Genomic DNA, 20,563 nt, shown 5'->3' on the forward strand with positions numbered 1-20,563 from the left:
CGGATTTGCGCTTCAAATTTGCGATGCCATGTGAAGTGCCGCAACAACAAGATGGAGATGGATGATGAAGGGACGAAGTGGATGAAGTGGAAGAGGGGGGGCGAAGAGTAATAGCAACAGCAACAAGTTATAATTATAAAACATATAAATAAATATAATGCTCGATGTTCGACGCTTTTGGAACCGACGAATTTCGCGCTGCCCTCCGTTGATTTTCTAGCCAACGCGTTCAATTTTTATTGTTTACTTTATCGAAGTGCTTTGCGAGTAGCTGCAACGCACAGTGGTGCCAAATCGATCATACATCTTCAATATGATTAGCGATATAACACAATATTTTTTTAATTAAAAAAAAATTAATTCAAAACACAACAAAATTCTAGTATTTTACATTCACACATCTTCAATATATAGAGCTCAAGAGTGTTTTAATTTAAAAGATAATTGTCAAAAAAGGGCGTGATCTTCAAAGAACCACTTTAACTAGGCAAATTAAATTTCAAGTTTTTATACCGATATAATAACATCGCTTGTATAAGGCACAAAAACAAGTAATAAATAACGTACACAATATAAAAAATAAACAGAAAAAATCAACAATTTAATAAAATAATATTATTTAAAAATAAAAATAAAATTAGATAAAATTAATCAGTAATTACAATAAAAAAAAAAAATAGGTTTCAAAGTATCATATTAGGAAATATTAATATTGAATGCTTTAGCTTTCAGCTGTAGCATTGCTAATTAATAAAATAAAATTTAAGTTATTATTAACTTAACTTGAAGATAAAGTTCGATTTTCTTTTCAGGTAATATAAATCGTCCTTTAATTGAATTGTGACATTGAATGCACTATGTTACGTTAGTACTTTTGAATTTTGTGCGATCTTGCTAATAATTTGATATAATATTTGGTCACATTGTTCGCTTAATATGCAGCAACTACTCACCATCGCCCCCCACTGCCCCACTGTCCACAGCCCCTTGATCAACATTCAGTCATTCCTTAACCGGCACAGTTCACAGAGTTTCTCCAATTTGCATTCTTAACTTAATTAGTAAAAATTTTGCTGATTTGCATGGGAAATTCACATAGCTATTTGGTAATCTTTTTTTTTTTTAATCTGTGGTATTTGCAATAATTTGCAATTTTAGTAATTAACACCACGGCTTGGTGAAATAATAAGAGGGGGAGAAAGATCACCATCTGTTATAAAATATTGAATTAACACATCGCTTGAGTGTGTTCTCATTCATTTGAATAAGCGAGAATATGAAATCAGAGTTTGCTTTCAATTTCTAACCTAAAAGCTCAAGTTCTACGTCTCAATATAGTACTATCAAGTAAAATGATTATGATTAGTTATATTCTCTATTTTGGAGTGTACTTATGAAAAATGAAGTGAGACGAATACAAAATCAAAGATTAAATACTAATATAAATTTATTGATTGCTTAGAATTCTTAGTTATAAGACACAATAGATTTAATTTAAATCATTTTATATTTAGCATTTCTTTGAATGATATTTCAAGTTGTTTGGAGAACTCTGTCTTCTTATTGCAAATTGTGCCCGTCAAGGGCTAATCAACTCAGCAATAACCTTTTAGAACCTGCCCCATCGAATGCAATAACAATGTGAATAGCAAAAACAAAAACGAGATCCGTATGAATAGTATGAATGGCTTCGCATCCCACCGATCCACCTTAGTCATATGAATGACTGCAGACTGTTGCAACGGGGCAATCAAGTGAGAAAATTAAAATTACATGCTGTGGTTTGCTCTGCTCTAGTCTTGGAGATGTTCTTGCAACTACTTGGAAGGTTGTGTTTCTGCTTCTGCTTCTGCTTTTTCTTGTTCTTGTTTCGATGTTGCTGCTGCAGTGGCCACATTTAAAGGTTCATAACTTCCAAGTCAATTACGCGGCGCATAGGCAAAGTCTCATCCACGTTTGCTCTGTTGGACTGTTGTGCACTGACTGAGTGAATTAGAAGCACTTTTAGCTGCGCTCTAATTCAAGGCTAACAGTGGAATACCCTGCAAAAAAGTGTAATGATCTCAATCTTAGCTAACATGAAAGAATTTCCTATTATCTGATGTGATCTTTGTTGATAGTTTCAATAACGAATTACTGCTAATCATTACAAAGAATTGTATATTGCTAACCTTTCTTCATATAGTTACTATCAGACTTCAATATTGTTATTGGTATAAAGTTTGGAGGCAATACAAGAATTTTTAAAGAAAAAATTATACTCTCATTGTACTAAGGCAAGTCCTTTTTTAAAAATTATTTTCATCTCAACTTCCACATAGTAAATAAATGAAATCAAATAGATTTACTTGAGTTGACCTCACAGTTGATATCCCCTTTGGTGGCATTTGCATTACTGGGTATCAAGATTGCACGCTCAAGCATAAGAGCTCTCGGATTTTGAGTTCTGATTCCTGGGCCATCCTCCACAGTTGGCTGTCTGTCATAACTCAGGAGCGCAGCCTCCGCAAGTTGCACGAAGAACCGCTGCACTGGCGCAGGTGAACTACGAGTAGACAGAAGCAGCAGCAACAGCAGCAGCAGACTCGAGACTCAGGAGTTGAGTGGAGCCCCCAAAGGAACTACTGTGGGAACCATACCGATCTGCAGCTCCAGCGAATTAATTTGTGACGCGCGCTGCATTGCTGCAAGTCCAATTCTGAGTGCTCGTTCCACACACACAGACACACACACACACACACACACACACACAGCCCCCACAGGCCTCAAGGCAATTTAGTCGCACGCAGCCAGAGCTTGCAGTCGACCTCAGAGATGGGAAGAATCCAGAATTGGGAATCTAGAACCCAGCGACTTTAACTTGCAGACCTCAGACAGCAGACTGCAGACCTGAGCTTCGCTTTTTGGCTCTGACTGTGGCCATCGCCTTGACTCTTCTCGTGACTACAGCGCAGCGTCGTGTGGCAAGTGGCAGTTTGGCTGCTTCTCTGTTTGCCTGTTTAGCTGTTTGGCTGTTTGGCTGCTTGGCTGCTTGGACGTTGCCGTGGAGGCAAAACTCTTGGCGGCTTTGGCGCTGGTGTCAAACGTTTTGTAATCTGTCACGTCGCATCGTTTTAATATTTTTGCGCTCATGGCCCGGCTACGAGGAAATGCAGTTGCTTGCGTGTAAAAATAGGCGTAACCCTTTGGTATTTATGCCTGGTCGTTTGCCAGCCTGCACTCCACTCCACTCCACTCTACACTCCACTCCGTCTCCGCACCCATCTCTGACTTTGTTTGGTTTTCACCAGCCGCGGGCCAAGCTGCTGCCTCTTTTGGTAGCAGGTTCACTTCTGACTGGCGCTGCATGTTGCACACAGTGGTTCTTTTGGGATCTCTTTTATTATCTAAATCATTATTAGTTTGACCTTCAGCCCGAGGTGTTTCGGGGCGTCTTGTAAGCCGCTTCAATTGCTTTTGCTTATCTTATTAATTATGCTCTCCACGTATGCTCCACAAACGCAAGTGAAAATTTTGACTACTGTGCGTGTGACTCACTTCCAGGGAATGCATTGACAGAGATGCATACTCGAGACAAGAGGCAGATAAATTCATGAAAATTGAATTTAACAATGGTTACATTTTTATTATTATATTTATTCTTGTGCTCATATCATATCAATAAGAAGTTAAAGTAATGAATATTCTTAATGCTTGTGATTAAGTCTTGTAAGTGGCATTGAGACAATGAAAAATTATCAAGTTAGCGAATGCATACTACAAATTTAGAACCAAATACCGCAAAATGGAAAATTGAAGATGATTATCTATATAACAGTTTATATAGAACATGTATAATATATTCATAGATATATTATAAACTACGAACTATGTTTAGATTACTTAACATTTCTAAGATATTCTTGGGTCAACCATATACAAATTTCTATATTAAACTCAAATTTGATATTCAATTTTCCTATAGCAAATGTGAGCTAAATCGACTGAGCCTAAGTATTTAATTTACATGATACCATGCAGGATAATTCAAGCGTTTTGTGCTCTTTTAATTACAATTTCCTGCCATCAAAAAAATAACCAATGTGAATTATTGTAATTCAAGGTAAATGTCAAGTTCGCAGCTGACACATCTGAGATGAGTGTGCTCGCTTACCGTTACAGGACTTGATGCTAATTGTTATGATTAATACGAGAGTACAAGATTGTTAACCCAAGTCAATGGCACGTTCAAGATCTGTGGTGCAGTGACCCACTAAACTGCCTGCCAATGAGACGTATTCACTGAGTACACTGAGTCATCGCAGTAATTACCCCATCGCGATGTCTGTCCGTCTGTCTGACTGGCATGAGCATTCGCACATTCCCACATGTTGTCCAAAAATTCTGCACACCTATTAGCGGTTAGCGGTTGATTCGTTAACCCTTCTCAAAAGCCATAAGCAGGCAGTCAGCGGGCATAACATGCGCTTAACATGGCTCCTAACATAACCGGCACTGTGAGTAGTTAAGCATTACAGTGCCTGACAACCGTTAATCAGGCGCCACAAATCAGACAGCACAGTGCAGCAGCAGCGCCAACTGCGACAGCGACAGCGCGGCATCGCCAATGGGTTAATTGTTTTAAAGCAGCGCAGAGCGATTAACTGTTCCCCTTTTGCTCTTCACTTGTCGCTACCGCTCACACACTTGACTATGCTTTCTGATTGGTCGCATTACCAGAGCGCCAGCGAGAATGAGAAAGCTATAGAGGGCTCGTCTATTTTTAGTTGTGTTCGCTGCCGTTAAGAAAAAAATGGCGCCACTGTGCGCTGCTGTCACTATCGCATAGCATTTGGCGCATGGCAATGCGATGGTATTTTCCATGGGGGCTCTCCAAATAACTTTTCCATTGTCTAAGCGCGAGACGAAACGCGAAAATATTGACACGATTTGAACGCCTCGTTCGCTGTATATATAATATGAGGGGGTGATGAGGAGTGAGTGTGTATGTGTTATAACAGTTGAACCCAATCTAATCGTATTATTGTTGGCATTGTGCTTTTGCATAGGCATGAAAATTGTTAAGCTAAATATAAACACAATGATTAAATAAGTACGAGTTCAAGTACAATGCATAGATAGAACAGGATGCGGATGCGTAGGTGGCTGACTTGACTGGGTGACTGGGTGGCTGAGTGGCTGGCGAGTGAGTGTTAATTGCCTGCGAGTTAATCAGGTGGAATGGAATATTTATGAGTTGAACGAATCAACTGCTATTGCTAATTTCAAGCTCCTAATGCGCAAATAATCGATTGACAAATGAATAGATTGCTAGTAAACAACAAACAATACAACTTAGATTGACCCAGTCTTTTGAATTACTAATTGAAAAGCGAATCAATAATGATTTTCGAGCCTTTTTACTATCAACAGTGTGATACACTTGAAAAGGTGCAGCTTGTACTTTGCTACCAGCTTTAATTTTAAGATTGTGTGTGAAACTTGTTATGTTAACTGACTGTCTGGCTGTTAGATCATTAAACCCCTAGCCCAAACGGTAAGAGCTAGGAGGCTAAGAGTTTTCATAGCATGGCTGATAAGATTTAATACGTAAAAGTAAGAACTCGAGGATAATTCCTGTAATTCCTCATATTACATGTAAGACCTAGGACGTTAAGATCAAATGGTTGAAATTCATGATTATTTTGATATGTAAACTTTTACTAGAATGATATGTAAGTACTTGCTTGGCTAGGAGTTTTACGTATTATAGATGCAAAGATTGCGATTCGTAGAATTCTAACTATAAGCGGTTCTAAGCCAGGATTTTGTTGATAGGGAACCTTAAGTTGATATATCGTATAGAGTACATCCCGTCATGTCTTTTACAGATGACTTATAGAACTTGTTTATCGATTGTGCTGCTGTTCTGCCTGATTGGCAGCAGCTCTGAAGCTGAGGACTTGCTGCAAGTGGTTGCTCAGCTGAATGCACGGCTTCAATTTACCACAAATGTCATCTACAACCCACAGCAGAGAGAACTTAGTCATCTGCAACGACTACAACCCGTTGGACAACTGATCATCAACTCACTGAGTGAGTTTGGATTTAATGGAACCGAACTAAAGCATTTCATGGAAGAAAGAGTACTGTTTGTACTCATCGTTGGGGATCCTTTTGGGCCACTGGAGCTGCTCCAAAAGCTTCATCTGCACTTTGACGAAGCTGACTTTTTGCTTGTGATCGAGCGCTTGGAATTGGATGGAATTTGGCTACAGTTTGTTTATGATGCCTGGCAATTGGGCTACATCAAGCTGCTGTTCTTGCATTCCACATTGCTGTATGAGAATCAGTTGTTTCCCGACTTGAAGATCAAGCCAACCACTGTTGAGCAATATGCTGTGACACGTGGACGACTCCTCAATCTTCATGGCTATGAAACGCGAGTGGCCGTCTACTCGAATCCCCCGCGATCTTTGCTCTATAAGGACGAATGGGGCAATCAGGTCTACGGTGGATATTATATGCGCTTCATTCGACAATTTCTGCGCTATAAGAATGCCACCTTTGTGCCAATCCAAACGCCCAGCTACTCGGCTGGTCACTGCAAGCAGGCATTGCAAGCGGAGCGAGTGGATCTCTGTGCTGATGCACTTGCTCAGGAAACGACAAAGACGTTCGCCGTGTCGAGGCCCATTCGATTGGCTTATGCCAATATTATGGTGCCCAGTGCTAAGCCCCTTGGATCGTATCGCTATTTAGTGGCTCCCTTTCACTCGACTGTCTGGATTTGCTTAATTGTCTATGTTGGCTTCATCGTCTGCTTCATGAGCTGGATCCACTGGCAGCAGCAGCATCGTTGGCTCTTCAGTAAGTTTCTGCTAGAAGCGATCAGCTCATTGCTGCTCGCTGGTTTCGCACTGAAGGATCTGCATGGCAGAGAGCGTTACATTCTGTTTTTGGTGCTCTTCATGGCCGGATTTGTCTACTCCACATTCTATTTGGGTTACTTGAAGAGCATTCTGACCACCGAAGTCTTTGAGCAGCAAATCAACTGTCTGGAGCAGCTGATTGAGGCCAACATCACGCTGATGATCGACGAATACGATCGCAATCTGAGCCACAGATACAATTTGCCCGACATACTCTGGCAGATCGTCAAAGTGGTGCCCGACGAGAAGCTTAAAAAGCATCGCAATAGCTTTGACCAGGAATACGCCTACATGTTGTTCAGCGATCGCATGGACCTATACGACTATGCGCAGAAGTATCTGCGGCATCCCCGCATCCGTCACATACCCATCAACATATTCTATCTGTTTGCCGGCTTTCCCATGCGCGAGACCTGGTTCCTCAAGCACCATTTGAGCGAGGCCTGGGCGAATGCCTTTGCCAGCGGACTCGTGCAGAAGCTGGCTCTGGATGCCGACCACGAGACGATGACATCAAGCGTGGGCTTCCTTGAATTCCTCATCACCGAGTACTATGAGGCGCAACCACTTGGTCTCGATTATTTCGTCATGCCGACCATGTCGCTGGCCCTTGGCTATGGGCTCGCCTTCCTCGCTTTTGTCATCGAGTTGACGGCCTGGCGCACTGCCTCCGCCGTCCCTTGGCGTTGATTGATTGATGGATGGGAATAGATTGATGTAGTGCTGTAGTGCTGTAGCAAGTTCTCTCTCGCACTTGGCACTTTTTAAGTAGTCTTTGGCTTTTGTGTTCTTTGGTAGTTTGCGCTGGTAATGCAACAATCTTGTTACACCGAGAGAAATCGTCCAGGATCTTATGGAAATCGTATAAGCCTGTCAGTTTTAGTACAATACAATAACTACAACAGTATTATTATAAAAAATGGATCACTTATTTAAGAATATAACTTTTTTTTTTAGCCAAAACTAGTATGGTTGATCTTCAAAACATTAACTTAATAATTTCGTATAATTCATACATTTTAGCGCAATAAAATATCTAAGGCAGTATTACAATACATTAAATTAACAATATAAGAAAAAAATAAAGCACATTAACACTGGAAATAGTCTGGCTGATCTTAAGTATTTTCAATAAATGATCACAAATGTGTATATTAAATGCGCTTTAGGAAGTTTTGTTTATATCTTCTTTATCTTTTTAAATTCCTATACAAGTATAATCTCAATTTTTGTCCAACACAACAATTAATGCAGTATTACTATAAATTAAAGAATTATATTTTTTAATTAAATCTGTTTCTTATACTCTTATCATATACTTATACTACATCATATTTACGGTCTGGGATTCATTTAAATTTTTGTTCTATTACTAGGAATATAAGAAGGTTAGAGATGGTTTTTTTTTAGCTATCCAAACATCCTTTCCGACCATCCTTCGCCATTATTTCTTCTTTCCTAAATTCCCGATTCAAGCACAGTTGAGAGAGCACCAACTAAACCTCACGAATATTACTTATGTTTTATTTCTGCAGCTTAACTACAAATAAACTCACTTTGCAACATGGCGAGGTTAATCGTACTATTCTCTTTGCTAATTCCTGTTGTTCAGCTTCTCATAGACTCGAACTTTAGTCAACTAACCCTGAGTATAGAATCACTTAGTCGAGGTCTGGAGAGCAAGACCAATATTATTTACACTGAGGACAAGCAACCCCTTGACATCTATGCCCAGATTAGTCAAACCCTCAAGCACAATCCGAGCATATTGCTCAGTCACAATGTCACTCAACTGATCAGTAGCACTATTAATCCCACCAAGCCGCTTTTGATGATCCTACTTCAGCTTGATCCAAACAAAACCCTGCAGATCTTTGAGCTGTTTCCGGTTGAAATGCAGAGAGCAGACTTCCTTATAGTAGGGTCTGCCAATGCTGCTAACTGGCTCAATTTGCTATCGACCCTTTGGCAACTGGGATACCCCAATGTGCTAATCTTCAACAGCAGTCAATCAACCACTGCAAGTGATCAACTCTTTACTAGCGATTCATTTCCCAATCAACGATTGCAGTCAAGCAGCATTGACCACTATCTCTGGGCCCGTCGTCATTGGTTCGATAATCTCCGGGGTTGGAAGGTGAGAGTGGGACTGTACAACAATCCACCCAGGACTTTGGTATTTCCAGAACATGATCTATATGGGGGCTATGCGCTGTTGATGCTTAAGGAATTTCTATGTCATAGAAACGCCAAGTTTGTGCCGAAGCTGACGACAAACTTTACGGTTTATTCTCCCACGGACTGTCTACAGATGTTGCGTAGCAACCACTGCGAGCTGTGTGGCGATCTCTTTGCCTACAACACTAACTACAGCTTCACGGATAGCTACATGTACTTGTATGCCAACATTCTGATTCCCAATGCAAAGCCCAAGTCCAAAAACTTTTACATATCGGCGCCAATGCAGCTAAAGACTTGGCTCCTTGTAATCATTTATGTGCTACTGATCTCCGGATTCATCAGCTTTATTGTTTGGCTACAACGTGGACGTTTTGAGTTTGGGAAACAATTGTTGCAGATCTTGAGCAGCTTAATCTCAGGCAGTTTACAACTAAGCGAAATACAGGGCAGAATTCATTATATTTTGTTTATCGTCATTGCACTGGGAGGCTTGATATGCTCCACCTACTATCTGGCATTTCTCAAGACCATTCTGTCAACGGGTCTGTACGAGCCCCAGATAAATAGCTTTGAGGAATTGGTTAGGCAGAATATCAGCTTCATTGTTGGCGACTACGACAAGACGGTGCTCAAGTCCTACGACTTTCCCGATATTCTCTGGAACATCACGCGTGTGGTTCCCTACGATTTTATAACAAAGCATCGCCGTGTCTTTGATCCCAACTACGCATATTTGGCCCACAGCGATCGCCTGCTGCTCTTCAGTTTCCAGCAGCAATACATGATGAAGCCACGCATGCGTCCTCTGCCCATCGATATCATGCACTCTCTGCCCGGCTTCCCCATGCGACGAGAGTGGCTGCTCAAGTTCAAGCTCAGCGAGGCGCTGCTCAACTGCTTTAACAGTGGCCTAATGCAGAAACTGGCTGCCGACACCAATCGACAGACGATACACATCGGCTACCTAAGCTTGATGCCTTCGGAACGGTACGAAACCCAACCTCTGGCATTGGACTACTTTGCAATGCCACTGAAAATCTTATGCTCGGGTCTTGGCTTGGCTTTTATCTGCTTTCTGTGTGAGCTACTCTGGCAATGCGCTAAGCAGAAGATTAAGAATCGTTCTAGAACAACTGGTAAGTTGAATGTACATTTGTTAAACTTATGCACTATTTATTGTCCACTTCAGACGACATTTTTTATGGGGAACTAAAAAAACAAGTAAGATAACAACATATACCCGCTACCCGCTACAAGCGGACGGACGTGAATATATCGTCTCGATCACCCTGATCAAGAATATATATTCCTTATGAGGTCGGAAATGCCTCTCCCTTTAGCGGGTATGGAATCCGAGCTCTCGTGTGAATACAGCGAATGGCGATGAAAGAGTTAAGTTGACCGATGAAAATAAAACGCGTTCTTTTGTGTGACTTAGTACTTCGAGCAAATATCTCGTATATGTAAGGGTCACATTATTTGGCATTTTTTAGTACTTTAGTGTTGACAAAAAATATAGTTGAGGGAGTGTAAACTTCTGAAGTGACACACTTTTCCATCACTTAAAAAGTCCCACATAAAAAGTGCATGTCTGAATTGGGCTTAGGGAAACTCCCACAATGACTGGTGAGACATTTTAGTTTCATTTGTCTATCAGCTATGCTTTGATTTGAAATATAATCTTATTTTTGTTAGTATTACTTATATGAATTCATTGCCAAACATATAATTTAAATTTAGCTAGCTTTTTTTGAACGATTTCTGGCAACCAAGTCATAAACATAAACCACACTCATTCTTCGGCTTTACCTCAAAACTTGAGCTGTCCTTTTGCGAGTCGACTCGACGGGTGAAACCACAATACCATAAACAGCAAATAAATATTACCCGAAAACACCCTCGACGAAAAACGAAAGACGAAAGCACTTTGACAGCCGACCAAAATAAATAGCTCTTGAGATATTTCCAAAACATTTGCCAGCTAAGAAGACCGTAACAATTTTCGTGCACAGAGCTTCTTGCCCCATGCCACCGGTTGTTGCGGCTAAGCGCCTGCAAATATGCAACGCAAATGATAACACAAAAACATGCCAAGGGGTGGCAACCTCATCCTCACCATTTGGGGTCTCTGCTGACTTGCACAAATATTTGCGGAGCAGAAATGGAAGATAAAGCAACATCAAAAATTACTTTCAACATTACAGTATGAGGGAAAGGGAATTGCAATCCAAGGGTTTTCTGTGTGTGGGCGTCCAACAACTGTCCAAAATTTTTGGGCAATGGGCACTGGGCGTGTCTCTTCACAGACATTTTAAAGTTCAATGACTTGCCATGGATGTGGGACAGTTCTATTCAATTTTTTCTATTTTTGGTGTGACGCTGTGGCGCCATGAAGTATGCAACAGAAATGTGGCGACAATAAAGTTTATGCGCGGCGCCAGTCACAAAAAGAAAAGCAACGAGAAAAGTAAAGTACGTTATAGCCCTGACAATACATTTGCGTGGGCGCAGTCAGAGATTATTGCTCATCAGTCTAAATCTCAACCTCACTCCAAAGACGCAGGCGACACACTTTTCATGCTTGCTGCATGTGGCTGCGACTGGGTTACGCCCACCCAGAAGGCCACTAAGTATCCAATCTGTCCCTTGGAATTAAGTCACGTGCGTGCCTGGCATCAATATTGGTTGCCCCGTTGCTGCAGTTGCATCGACTGTTGACGCGGCAACAGATAAATAAAAATAAAAATAAATATCTCGCCCTTCTGGCCGCTTAATTGCTGATTTCGTGTTTTCAACGCGGCTTAAATCGATTTCGTGTGCAATTTAACTGCCCACGATTGTCACAAGTGGCATGCCCCAGACTCAGACTTCGTTTTCGACTTGGACTCAGTCACAGTCGCATTCACAGGCTCGGCCTCGGGATATGTCCAGCCAGATTGCCATCGACTTTAAAGTAAACATTTGTTTTTATTCTCTTCTTTTTTTTGGGCGGCTTTTAATTAAGATCGTGTATGGCGATAAGCCAATCTCATTCGGTAGAAAGGGCGGATCGATACCCAATCGGAATTTCTGATTCCCTGTATTACTAAGTTTCAAGTGCTGCAGCTGCTCAAATGCGTGCTTCACTCTTGGTCTGCAATTGTGAAGTCTTTTCAAAATAAATGAATTTAGAATTGCAATTTCAGTTTTAATTCCACAAACCTCTAATACTAATTCTGTTTGAATTTATCTGTCAAGTAACATAAATTCACTAACCACACTTTCACTATTTAATTCTAATTCCATGTCGTCTGACAATTAATGATCAGAAAGCGGCTAAAGCGAAATTCAGCTTCCAGTCTAGCAATTGCGGGACTGTCCAAAGGGCACTTTTAAATAGCAGATATACGTTAGCCCTCTCCATAAGACTTTTAACAATAGGGGGGGATTATCCGATGCAGTCAGCTGTTGCAGATTGAATGCACAGTCAAAGGGTCACACACAATGCTCAATGCGGATATCACATGCCGCAGGCTGGACACACATGCGAGGCACAAAAGGAACACGCCCCAAAGGCACAAGGCAGCGGGCAACGCATTGATTCATGATTGACTGCACAGAATGATACGCCACAGAGCCAGAGGGGTAAAAGGAGTTTACTCGATTGTTGCTCGCAACTCCCAGCTAATTGCATTCTCTATCTGTGTGTGATTGTGCATGTGTTTGTGTGTGGCAGCAACTGCAAGTGTAGCACGTATTTGGGCGCTAAACGGCAACCTGGTTTGCGGGCAGTTTGCGACTGTGAATGCTATTATTTAAATCAATGCTCTTGACTTGCCTTTAAAGCTGCCTCCATATGAGGTAGAAATTTATGTGGCATGCCTAATTGTCGGCAGCGAACTTCAAAGTGGTCTGCAAAGTGTTCGTTCGCTCCACGATTCGTGCCTCGATCTCTTTGCACCTTGGCCATGGAATGCAATTATCGCGCTCCAACTTATGCTAAGATAAATGACCCCCTCCTCATGGCCACAGTCACAGCTATAGCCTCCGCCTGTGGCACATGAAATTGGCAACACTTTCCAGGCCATAAAGCTAAAATATATTTATATATCCATACAAGCGCATGTGGCAAAGACGCACACGCAGCTGACAATTGGCAATTTTTGGTTGATTTTGCAATTTATGACTACTCGCATAAACGAGAAACGAGGGACGAGAGACGCGAGTTGAGGAAAGCTGCAGTCGGCGGCATGACCAAACGACCAGAAGACCCATATATCGAGAAACTCGTGCTCTCTCTTTCCCATCATCTTCGACCTATTTGGCAATTTATTTATTCATGTGGCCTAAATAAATAGACAAGCTAAGGCTCAAATCTATCGATTTCAGTAACATATTTTGAGAACTGAGACAAATTAAGTGTAGATTATACATAAGTAATTTAAGAACTAAGAAAGTTAGAAAAAGTCTCCAATAATAATATCATTTCTAATAAAAAATAATTCCTTGCTTACAACGCTATTTTATCTTTTACTTTCAGCTCAACTAACGCATGCCTGAATATGTGTTTTGCTTTTATGAACTAAATATTGCAGTCCAAATTATTTGTAAATCATAACTGTTAATATCATAATGTCTGTTCTATATGTCTTATAATGTATTGAATACAATAACATTAAAATCAACTCTTTCAATGTTATACATGCTTATTATTTTCTTTTCTTAGAAACTAATGCCTCCAAGTTTGAGGACAAACTCAATAAAAAGATTGCAATCAATATGCATACATATAAATGTCTACCGTATGTCAGACTGAATTTCATCGAAAGTACTGCCTGGATCACAAGAAGAATTTGTGAAAAATAATGCACACATATCAACTTCAGATAATTATTGTTAATTGCCGCGAAACTGGCTTAGTTTTGGGACGTTTTCTTTTCTGCTAAATGGCATTGGCAATTGGCAAGAGTCTCGAGAGGCATTTACCTGAAGTCTTTGGGTCAGTCTGTTGCTAAATATAACCCAATACAAAAAATTATACAAAAAGGAAATACAATGAGTGGAGACGAGACGAGAAGCAAACGAACAGCTACCCAATTAAGCGCAACAAACAACTTCACGCCACATGCCCAGTGTCCCATGCCACATGCCACACGAGGCGTTTATCAGGGCAGTCCGATCAGATCCTCAGATCCAACATCAACTCGATAACATTGCTGCCGGTTTCTCCATCTCGGTCTCTCTCTCTCTCTCTCTCTCTCTCTCTCTCTCTCTCTCTCTCTCTTTTACCTTTCATTCTCTCTACTCTGTCCTCACAACTTCAGCTCTCCTCGGATCGCGAATCCATTGTAATGGCCAGCGATTTGTCGCTGTCGAAGGACCTGTGGCCATACACAACAATTGGCGATCGCGGCGAGATAAGATCGAAGTCCGATAAACGGCGACAACGAACCCAAGGAGAAACGGCGACAGCAGCCACATTTATGCTAATAAGTTGACATTTGACCACCATGACGAAATAATCGAAACGATCAGGTGCCATCTACATAAATGACAGCATCTATACAATGGGCAGCATACTGAAAACTAACCAAAAATCATGCGAACCTCATTCGATTTCATTCCCTGGAAGCATTTCAAATAATAATTGCAATTTTATAGCTGTCGCATCAAAATCATGAAATTAACGATTTATTTATGGATAAAATTACCAAACAAACTGAAGAATTATGTAAGTTATTTTTTCAACGTTAGTTACATATATGTAATATAAAAAATATAAAAGATGTTTATTATTTTTTGCATTCCAGTCGAAAATAAATATTCCTATATGTGTATATCAAAGATACAACTAGTTTATATTACTTAATAGCTCTAGATTACGAAAAAATCTGAGAACCGTGTGCAAACTACAATTTTCGGTTTAATTAATGCATGTTTCTGGAAAAGAAACCATAATCATATCAGTCACCAACCCAATAGAAGAACTTATCGATTTCTGATTACAATCAACTATAAATCGTAATATCCAAAACATTATGCTCATCTTATCGCAACTCGTGTTAGCAATAATTCTTGCCTTTGTCTAACATCTTTAATATATATCATGCCCATAATATAATACATACATATTTCTATGAATGTGCTAATATCTTGGATGGTTACCAAAATATGCAATCGATTGAGATCTAATATTCAGAGTAATTGCCTTGTAAGGCTAATAAAGATATTAATTTTTTATTTAATTATGATAAGATTTTTAAAGCTTAATAAAGATACTATTTTTATACCCGTTACCATAGGGTAGAAGGGTATTATACCTTTGTGCCGGCTGGAAATGTATGTAACAGGCAGAAGGAGGCATCTACCTATAAAGTATATATTATACATATATTCTTGATCGGAGCTAACAACCGAGATGATATACCCATGTCCGTCTGTCCGTCCGTCTGTATGAACACCTAAATCTCAGAGGCTATAAGATGTAGAGATATAATTTCATCATTTGCTATATTTGCAGGCAGATGAAGTTTGTTTTAAATTTTTTAAATTTTGCCACGCCCACGTCCTTTCCCTCAAATCGACAAAAATCAAGTAACAAGTGTAATTTTACAGCTAGTGTTTTGGAACATACAATAATATCTATAGTTTTTATGATTCCTGAAAGTTTGGTTGCCATCAGATAAAAAATGTCGAAGATATTAGAAAAAAATATTGTTCGGGGAAATCGCCTACTTACTAGGGGTTTATATGACTGAAAGTCTGGTATATTTTGCACTCTATGGTATATTTTGAATGTAATAGTAAAAAATATATTTTGGTTTATTTTTAGTAGTATTGCGGTATATTAATTTGGCATATTTTAAATATAAAAGTGTAATCTTTTGCTTTCATTTAAAAGGGGTAGCGGGTATTTCACAGTCGAGCATACTCGACTGAAGCTTTCTTACTTGTTTAATTATGATATGAATTTCAAATAGGTAATTGAATATGCGTCCAGACGCATATAAATAGACGATCGCATGATCAAACCATTTAGTTTTCTTTCTAACAACGTGGTGTTAATTTGATCATGACCGACAAGGAAAAACTGGTAGAAACTACGTCAAATAATACTTATATTTAGGTAAATTCACCTTTTGAACTTATACACAGATAGCAAATGAGGATGGCAAAGAGCCTATCCAGGACAATGCCGAAAAGAAAGCAACTAAGCAAGGATCCTGGTTCCTTGGATTTGCTTTCTTGCCCTTCTGGATTCTGCTGTTCTTCGCAATTGTAATGCCCCTCTTCTACCGCCTACCGACTGCCCTAACAATCGAAGATGCTGGCAAGGGAAATTTCATTGGAGAACGTGCCTACAGCACTCTGTCAAATATGGTTCAAATTGGACAAAGGCTGGCTGGTAGTTCTGCCAATGAAGTAGACGCTGTGGCCTTTCTCCTCGCTGAAATTGAAGATATACGTAGCAATATGTATACGGATTACTTTACTTTGGAAGTGGATGTGCAGAAGACCACAGGATCCCATACCTATCATAACCTCTCGGAAATGTACGAGGGTGTTCAAAATGTCGTCGTCAAACTGTCGTCGATAAATACGACAAGTGAATCTTATCTCCTGGTAAACAGCCACTTTGACACGGTGTTGACTTCGCCAGGAGCTGGTGACGATGGCTTCATGGTTTGCACAGTGCTGGAGGTCTTGCGAGTAATGTCCACAAGCAAGCAATATTTTGAGCATCCCGTCGTCTTTCTCTTCAATGGTGATGAGGAAATGGGAATGCAGGCGTCTCATGGTTTCATCACCCAACACAAATGGGCCCCCCAATTGCAGGTAAGTTTCTCAACACTGTTTATACCCGCTACGCATAGGGTAGAAGGGTATTATATCTTTGTGCCGGCAGGAAATGTATGTAGAAGGAGGCACATCCGACCCTATAAAGTATATATATTCTTGATCAGCGTCAACAGCCGAGACGATATAGCCATGTCCGACTGTGTGTCTGTCCGTCCGTCCGTATGAACACCTAGATCTCAGAGACTATAAGAGATAGAGCTATAATTTTTTTCGACAGCATTTGTTACGTTTGCACGCAGATCAAGTTTGTTTCAAATTTTTGCCACGCCCACTTCCGCCCCCGCAAATCAAAAAAATCGAATAACAAGCGTAATTTTAAAGCTAAATCTGCGAATTTTGGTATATACAATAACTACTATAGTAGTTATGATTCCTGCAAATTTGGTCTGAGTTGCTTTGGCCGTCAATCTGGCACATTGTGCCGTCTATGGTATATTTTGAATGGTGTAATATATCGATATACCAAACATACCATTTGGTATATTCTTAGTATTTTTTTACTATATTTGCAGTATATTCGGTATATTTTGAGAACAATGCCGCAAAATATATTGCTTTTAATCAAATTGGGTAGCGGGTATCTCACAGTCGAGTACACTCGACTGTAGCTTTCTTACTTGTTTTTTATTGTTATTGACTTTGATATTCCAATATTCAGAGCTGTCATCAACTTGGATGCTGCCGGTAGTGGTGGTCGCGAGATTCTATTCCAGACAGGACCAGGACACCCTTGGCTAGCAAATGTAAGTCAAATAAACCAATACTGAACGTTTACTTAAATGTATTTTTATTAGTACTACAAAAAAGGTGCTAAACACCCGTTTGCGACAACTTTGGCTGAGGAAATCTTTCAAGCAGGACTTATTCCCTCCGATACGGACTATCGCATCTTCATAGAATATGGCGATATTCCCGGTAAGAAAGACATGATCAAGTTATAGATTTGTTATACTAAGACTGTTACTACAGGTCTCGACTTTGGTCAGTTGATTAATGGGTACATTTACCATACTCAATACGATCGCATCGAAGTTATTCCTCCGGCTTCCATCCAAAATACTGGCGATAATATTCTTGGACTCGTTCGAGCTTTGGCCAACGCCCCTGAATTGCACGACACTTCTGTAAGATCATACAAATAATATAAAATTAATTTATCTACTAATGTTTTCTCTTTTCTTCACAGGCGTATAAAACTGGTCATGCTGTCTTCTTCGACTTCTTAGGACTCTACTTTGTCAGCTACTCAGAGAGTGTTGGAGAGATTCTAAACTATAGTGTGGCTGGTGTTGCACTCTTCCTGGTCTTCATTTCCGTGTGGCGCATATCAGCAGTCTCCTCTCTATCTTCCAGTTACGTGGTGCTGCGTCTCATCAGCTTGCTGCTTATCCAGCTTATAGCTTTTGTGCTCGCCATAGGACTTCCAATAGTTGTCGCATATTTGTTCGACAGCTTCGAATTGTCATTGACCTATTTTAGCTCTCCCTATCTGCTCATCGGATTGTATGTGTGCCCCTCGTTACTTGGTCTGAGTCTGCCCATCACGCTGTATTATCATTTTGAAAAGAATGTGAGTTAACTAGTGAACTATAATAACCTCAACTTACTTTACTTCCATCTTAGAATAAACTGTCGTTCACTTACCTGGTACAACTGGGATTGCATAGCTGGGCAACTATTTTGGCAGTGATCTTAGTGGGCATAACCGCGTATGGAATCCGATCAGGCTACGTTATTACCTTCTCCCTGGTATTTTATGCCGTTTCCTTGGCGATCAATCTGTTCACAACACTTCACGATCGCGGCTACAAATGGGTCGGGATCGTAATCACATTCCAAGCGATTCCCTATCTGTATCTCAGCTACCTCATCTACGCCTTCATTGTGGCAATGACCCCAATGAATGGTCGCTCTGGCAGTGCCTCGAATCCTGACACTGAAATTGCCGCACTATTGGCGCTGGGTGTAATCCTCTCTTTGGGATTTTTGGTGAGAGCGTTTTCATAGGCTTCAAATTTACAATTGAGTGATAATCGTACGTCTCCATAGGTGTCTTTAATCAACGTGTTCCGTCGCCCATTCTTGGTAATCTTCGGCCTTGTATTAGTCAGTGCCGTTGGCATGTACTTGGCTAGTAGTACTCAGCTCGGGTTCCCTTATCGACCAAAGACCAACAGTGAGCGAGTCATGTATCAGGTAATTAACACCGATTCTATCTGATAGCACAATCTAATCACTAATTTTTCAGCACGTGCGGAGAATCTTTTATGAGTACGATGGAAATGTTAGCAAAGATGAATCCGGCTATTTGTTTAACTTCCAAGACAGAAGAGAGTATCGTCCTTACGCCGGCGTTAATTTAACAGGACTAATAAGAACTGAAGCACAATGTGAGGAATACATGATGTGTGGCATGCCTCTGTTCGACGAGAGATGGGTGGAAAACCGTCTCCAGGGAGGATGGTTACCCCGCAAGACTATTGAGCCACCATATCCAACTACTCTAGAACTCTTAAATAAAACAGTGTTGGAAAACAACACAACCGTGAGGTTTAACTTCCGTGTATCAGGACCTCCTCACTTGAACATATATCTTCAACCATATAAGAATGATTTCGTGACTATAACCGACTGGTCATTCTCGCAGAGCTATCTTCAAACTCCACCTGAAGCTCCACTAAGCTATCACTTATTCATGACGTTTGGCCTGACTAGACCACCTATGGATTTCTACGTGGAACTTTCGGTACGTACATAATTAATAATACTTATTGGAATGTATAATTTACAATTTTTTACTTGCAATAGAAACCCAATGGGGACTTCGACGTCCCATGCTTCCAGTTGGGATTATCCGGGCACTATATGGGAGACAAGGGTGACGAGAGCAGCATTAATTTTGCCTCTACTTTCCCATCATATGCAACTCTGGTGCATTGGCCTTCAACTTATCAAAGATTCATTTTCTAAACATACAATTTATATACACATAAATATTAAAATAGAAATAATAAATACTTCAAATACAATTATAAATTCAATACAACAAAACAGTATAAAAAGTTAAACAGTTTTCTCAACATTTCAAATCAACAAGTAAGAAAACTACACACAAGTGAGGTCGACTGTAAGATACCCGCATCCATTTTCTGAAAATTAAAATTATTAAGCAGTATAGAATCATCGTTAAAAATACTATATTTGTATACCGAAAAATACAAGGCTGTATATACCTTATACCCTATAAACGCATAAGATTTCATTGGCTAATCAACAGAAATTCAGAAAATCCGAACAATGTGTAGAATCCTCAGCTATACAACGTTAATGTGAATGTTAACAGTTAATAAATTTGTAAATCTTTTCACTTGAGTTAGGGTCTTAATCTTATCAATTCCCGAAAATCGAAGGAAACACAATTATTCAAACTTCAGCGAAACTTGATAACCAATGACAATAAACCCTCACAATCACAAAACAACAATCATGAACTTGTCCTGAACTAACGGCCAACCTTATCTAAATTTATGGACTCAGCAAAAACTGCAAGTAATTGTATTGCGGTTTCTTGACACTCAATATTATATATCTACAAATTTAAATGGGACCAAAAAATATTCAATCGATTAATG

At 40.0% G+C, this 20,563-nt stretch overlaps 1 protein-coding gene across 1 annotated transcript; it reads left to right on the forward strand.

The window, feature by feature from the left end:
- The first annotated feature begins 4,472 nt into the window (after window positions 1–4,472).
- On the forward strand, window positions 4,473–7,601 carry LOC132794025 (uncharacterized). The gene is made up of 2 exons (XM_060804241.1): window positions 4,473–4,496; window positions 5,871–7,601. Exons 1-2 carry the CDS (start codon window positions 4,473–4,475, stop codon window positions 7,599–7,601), a joined length of 1,755 nt encoding a protein of 584 aa, XP_060660224.1.
- Window positions 7,602–20,563: the final 12,962 nt, after the last annotated feature.

The sequence above is a fragment of the Drosophila nasuta genome, chromosome 3 (genome assembly GCF_023558535.2).
Source record: "Drosophila nasuta strain 15112-1781.00 chromosome 3, ASM2355853v1, whole genome shotgun sequence".
Classification (NCBI taxonomy): Eukaryota; Metazoa; Arthropoda; class Insecta; order Diptera; family Drosophilidae; genus Drosophila; species Drosophila nasuta.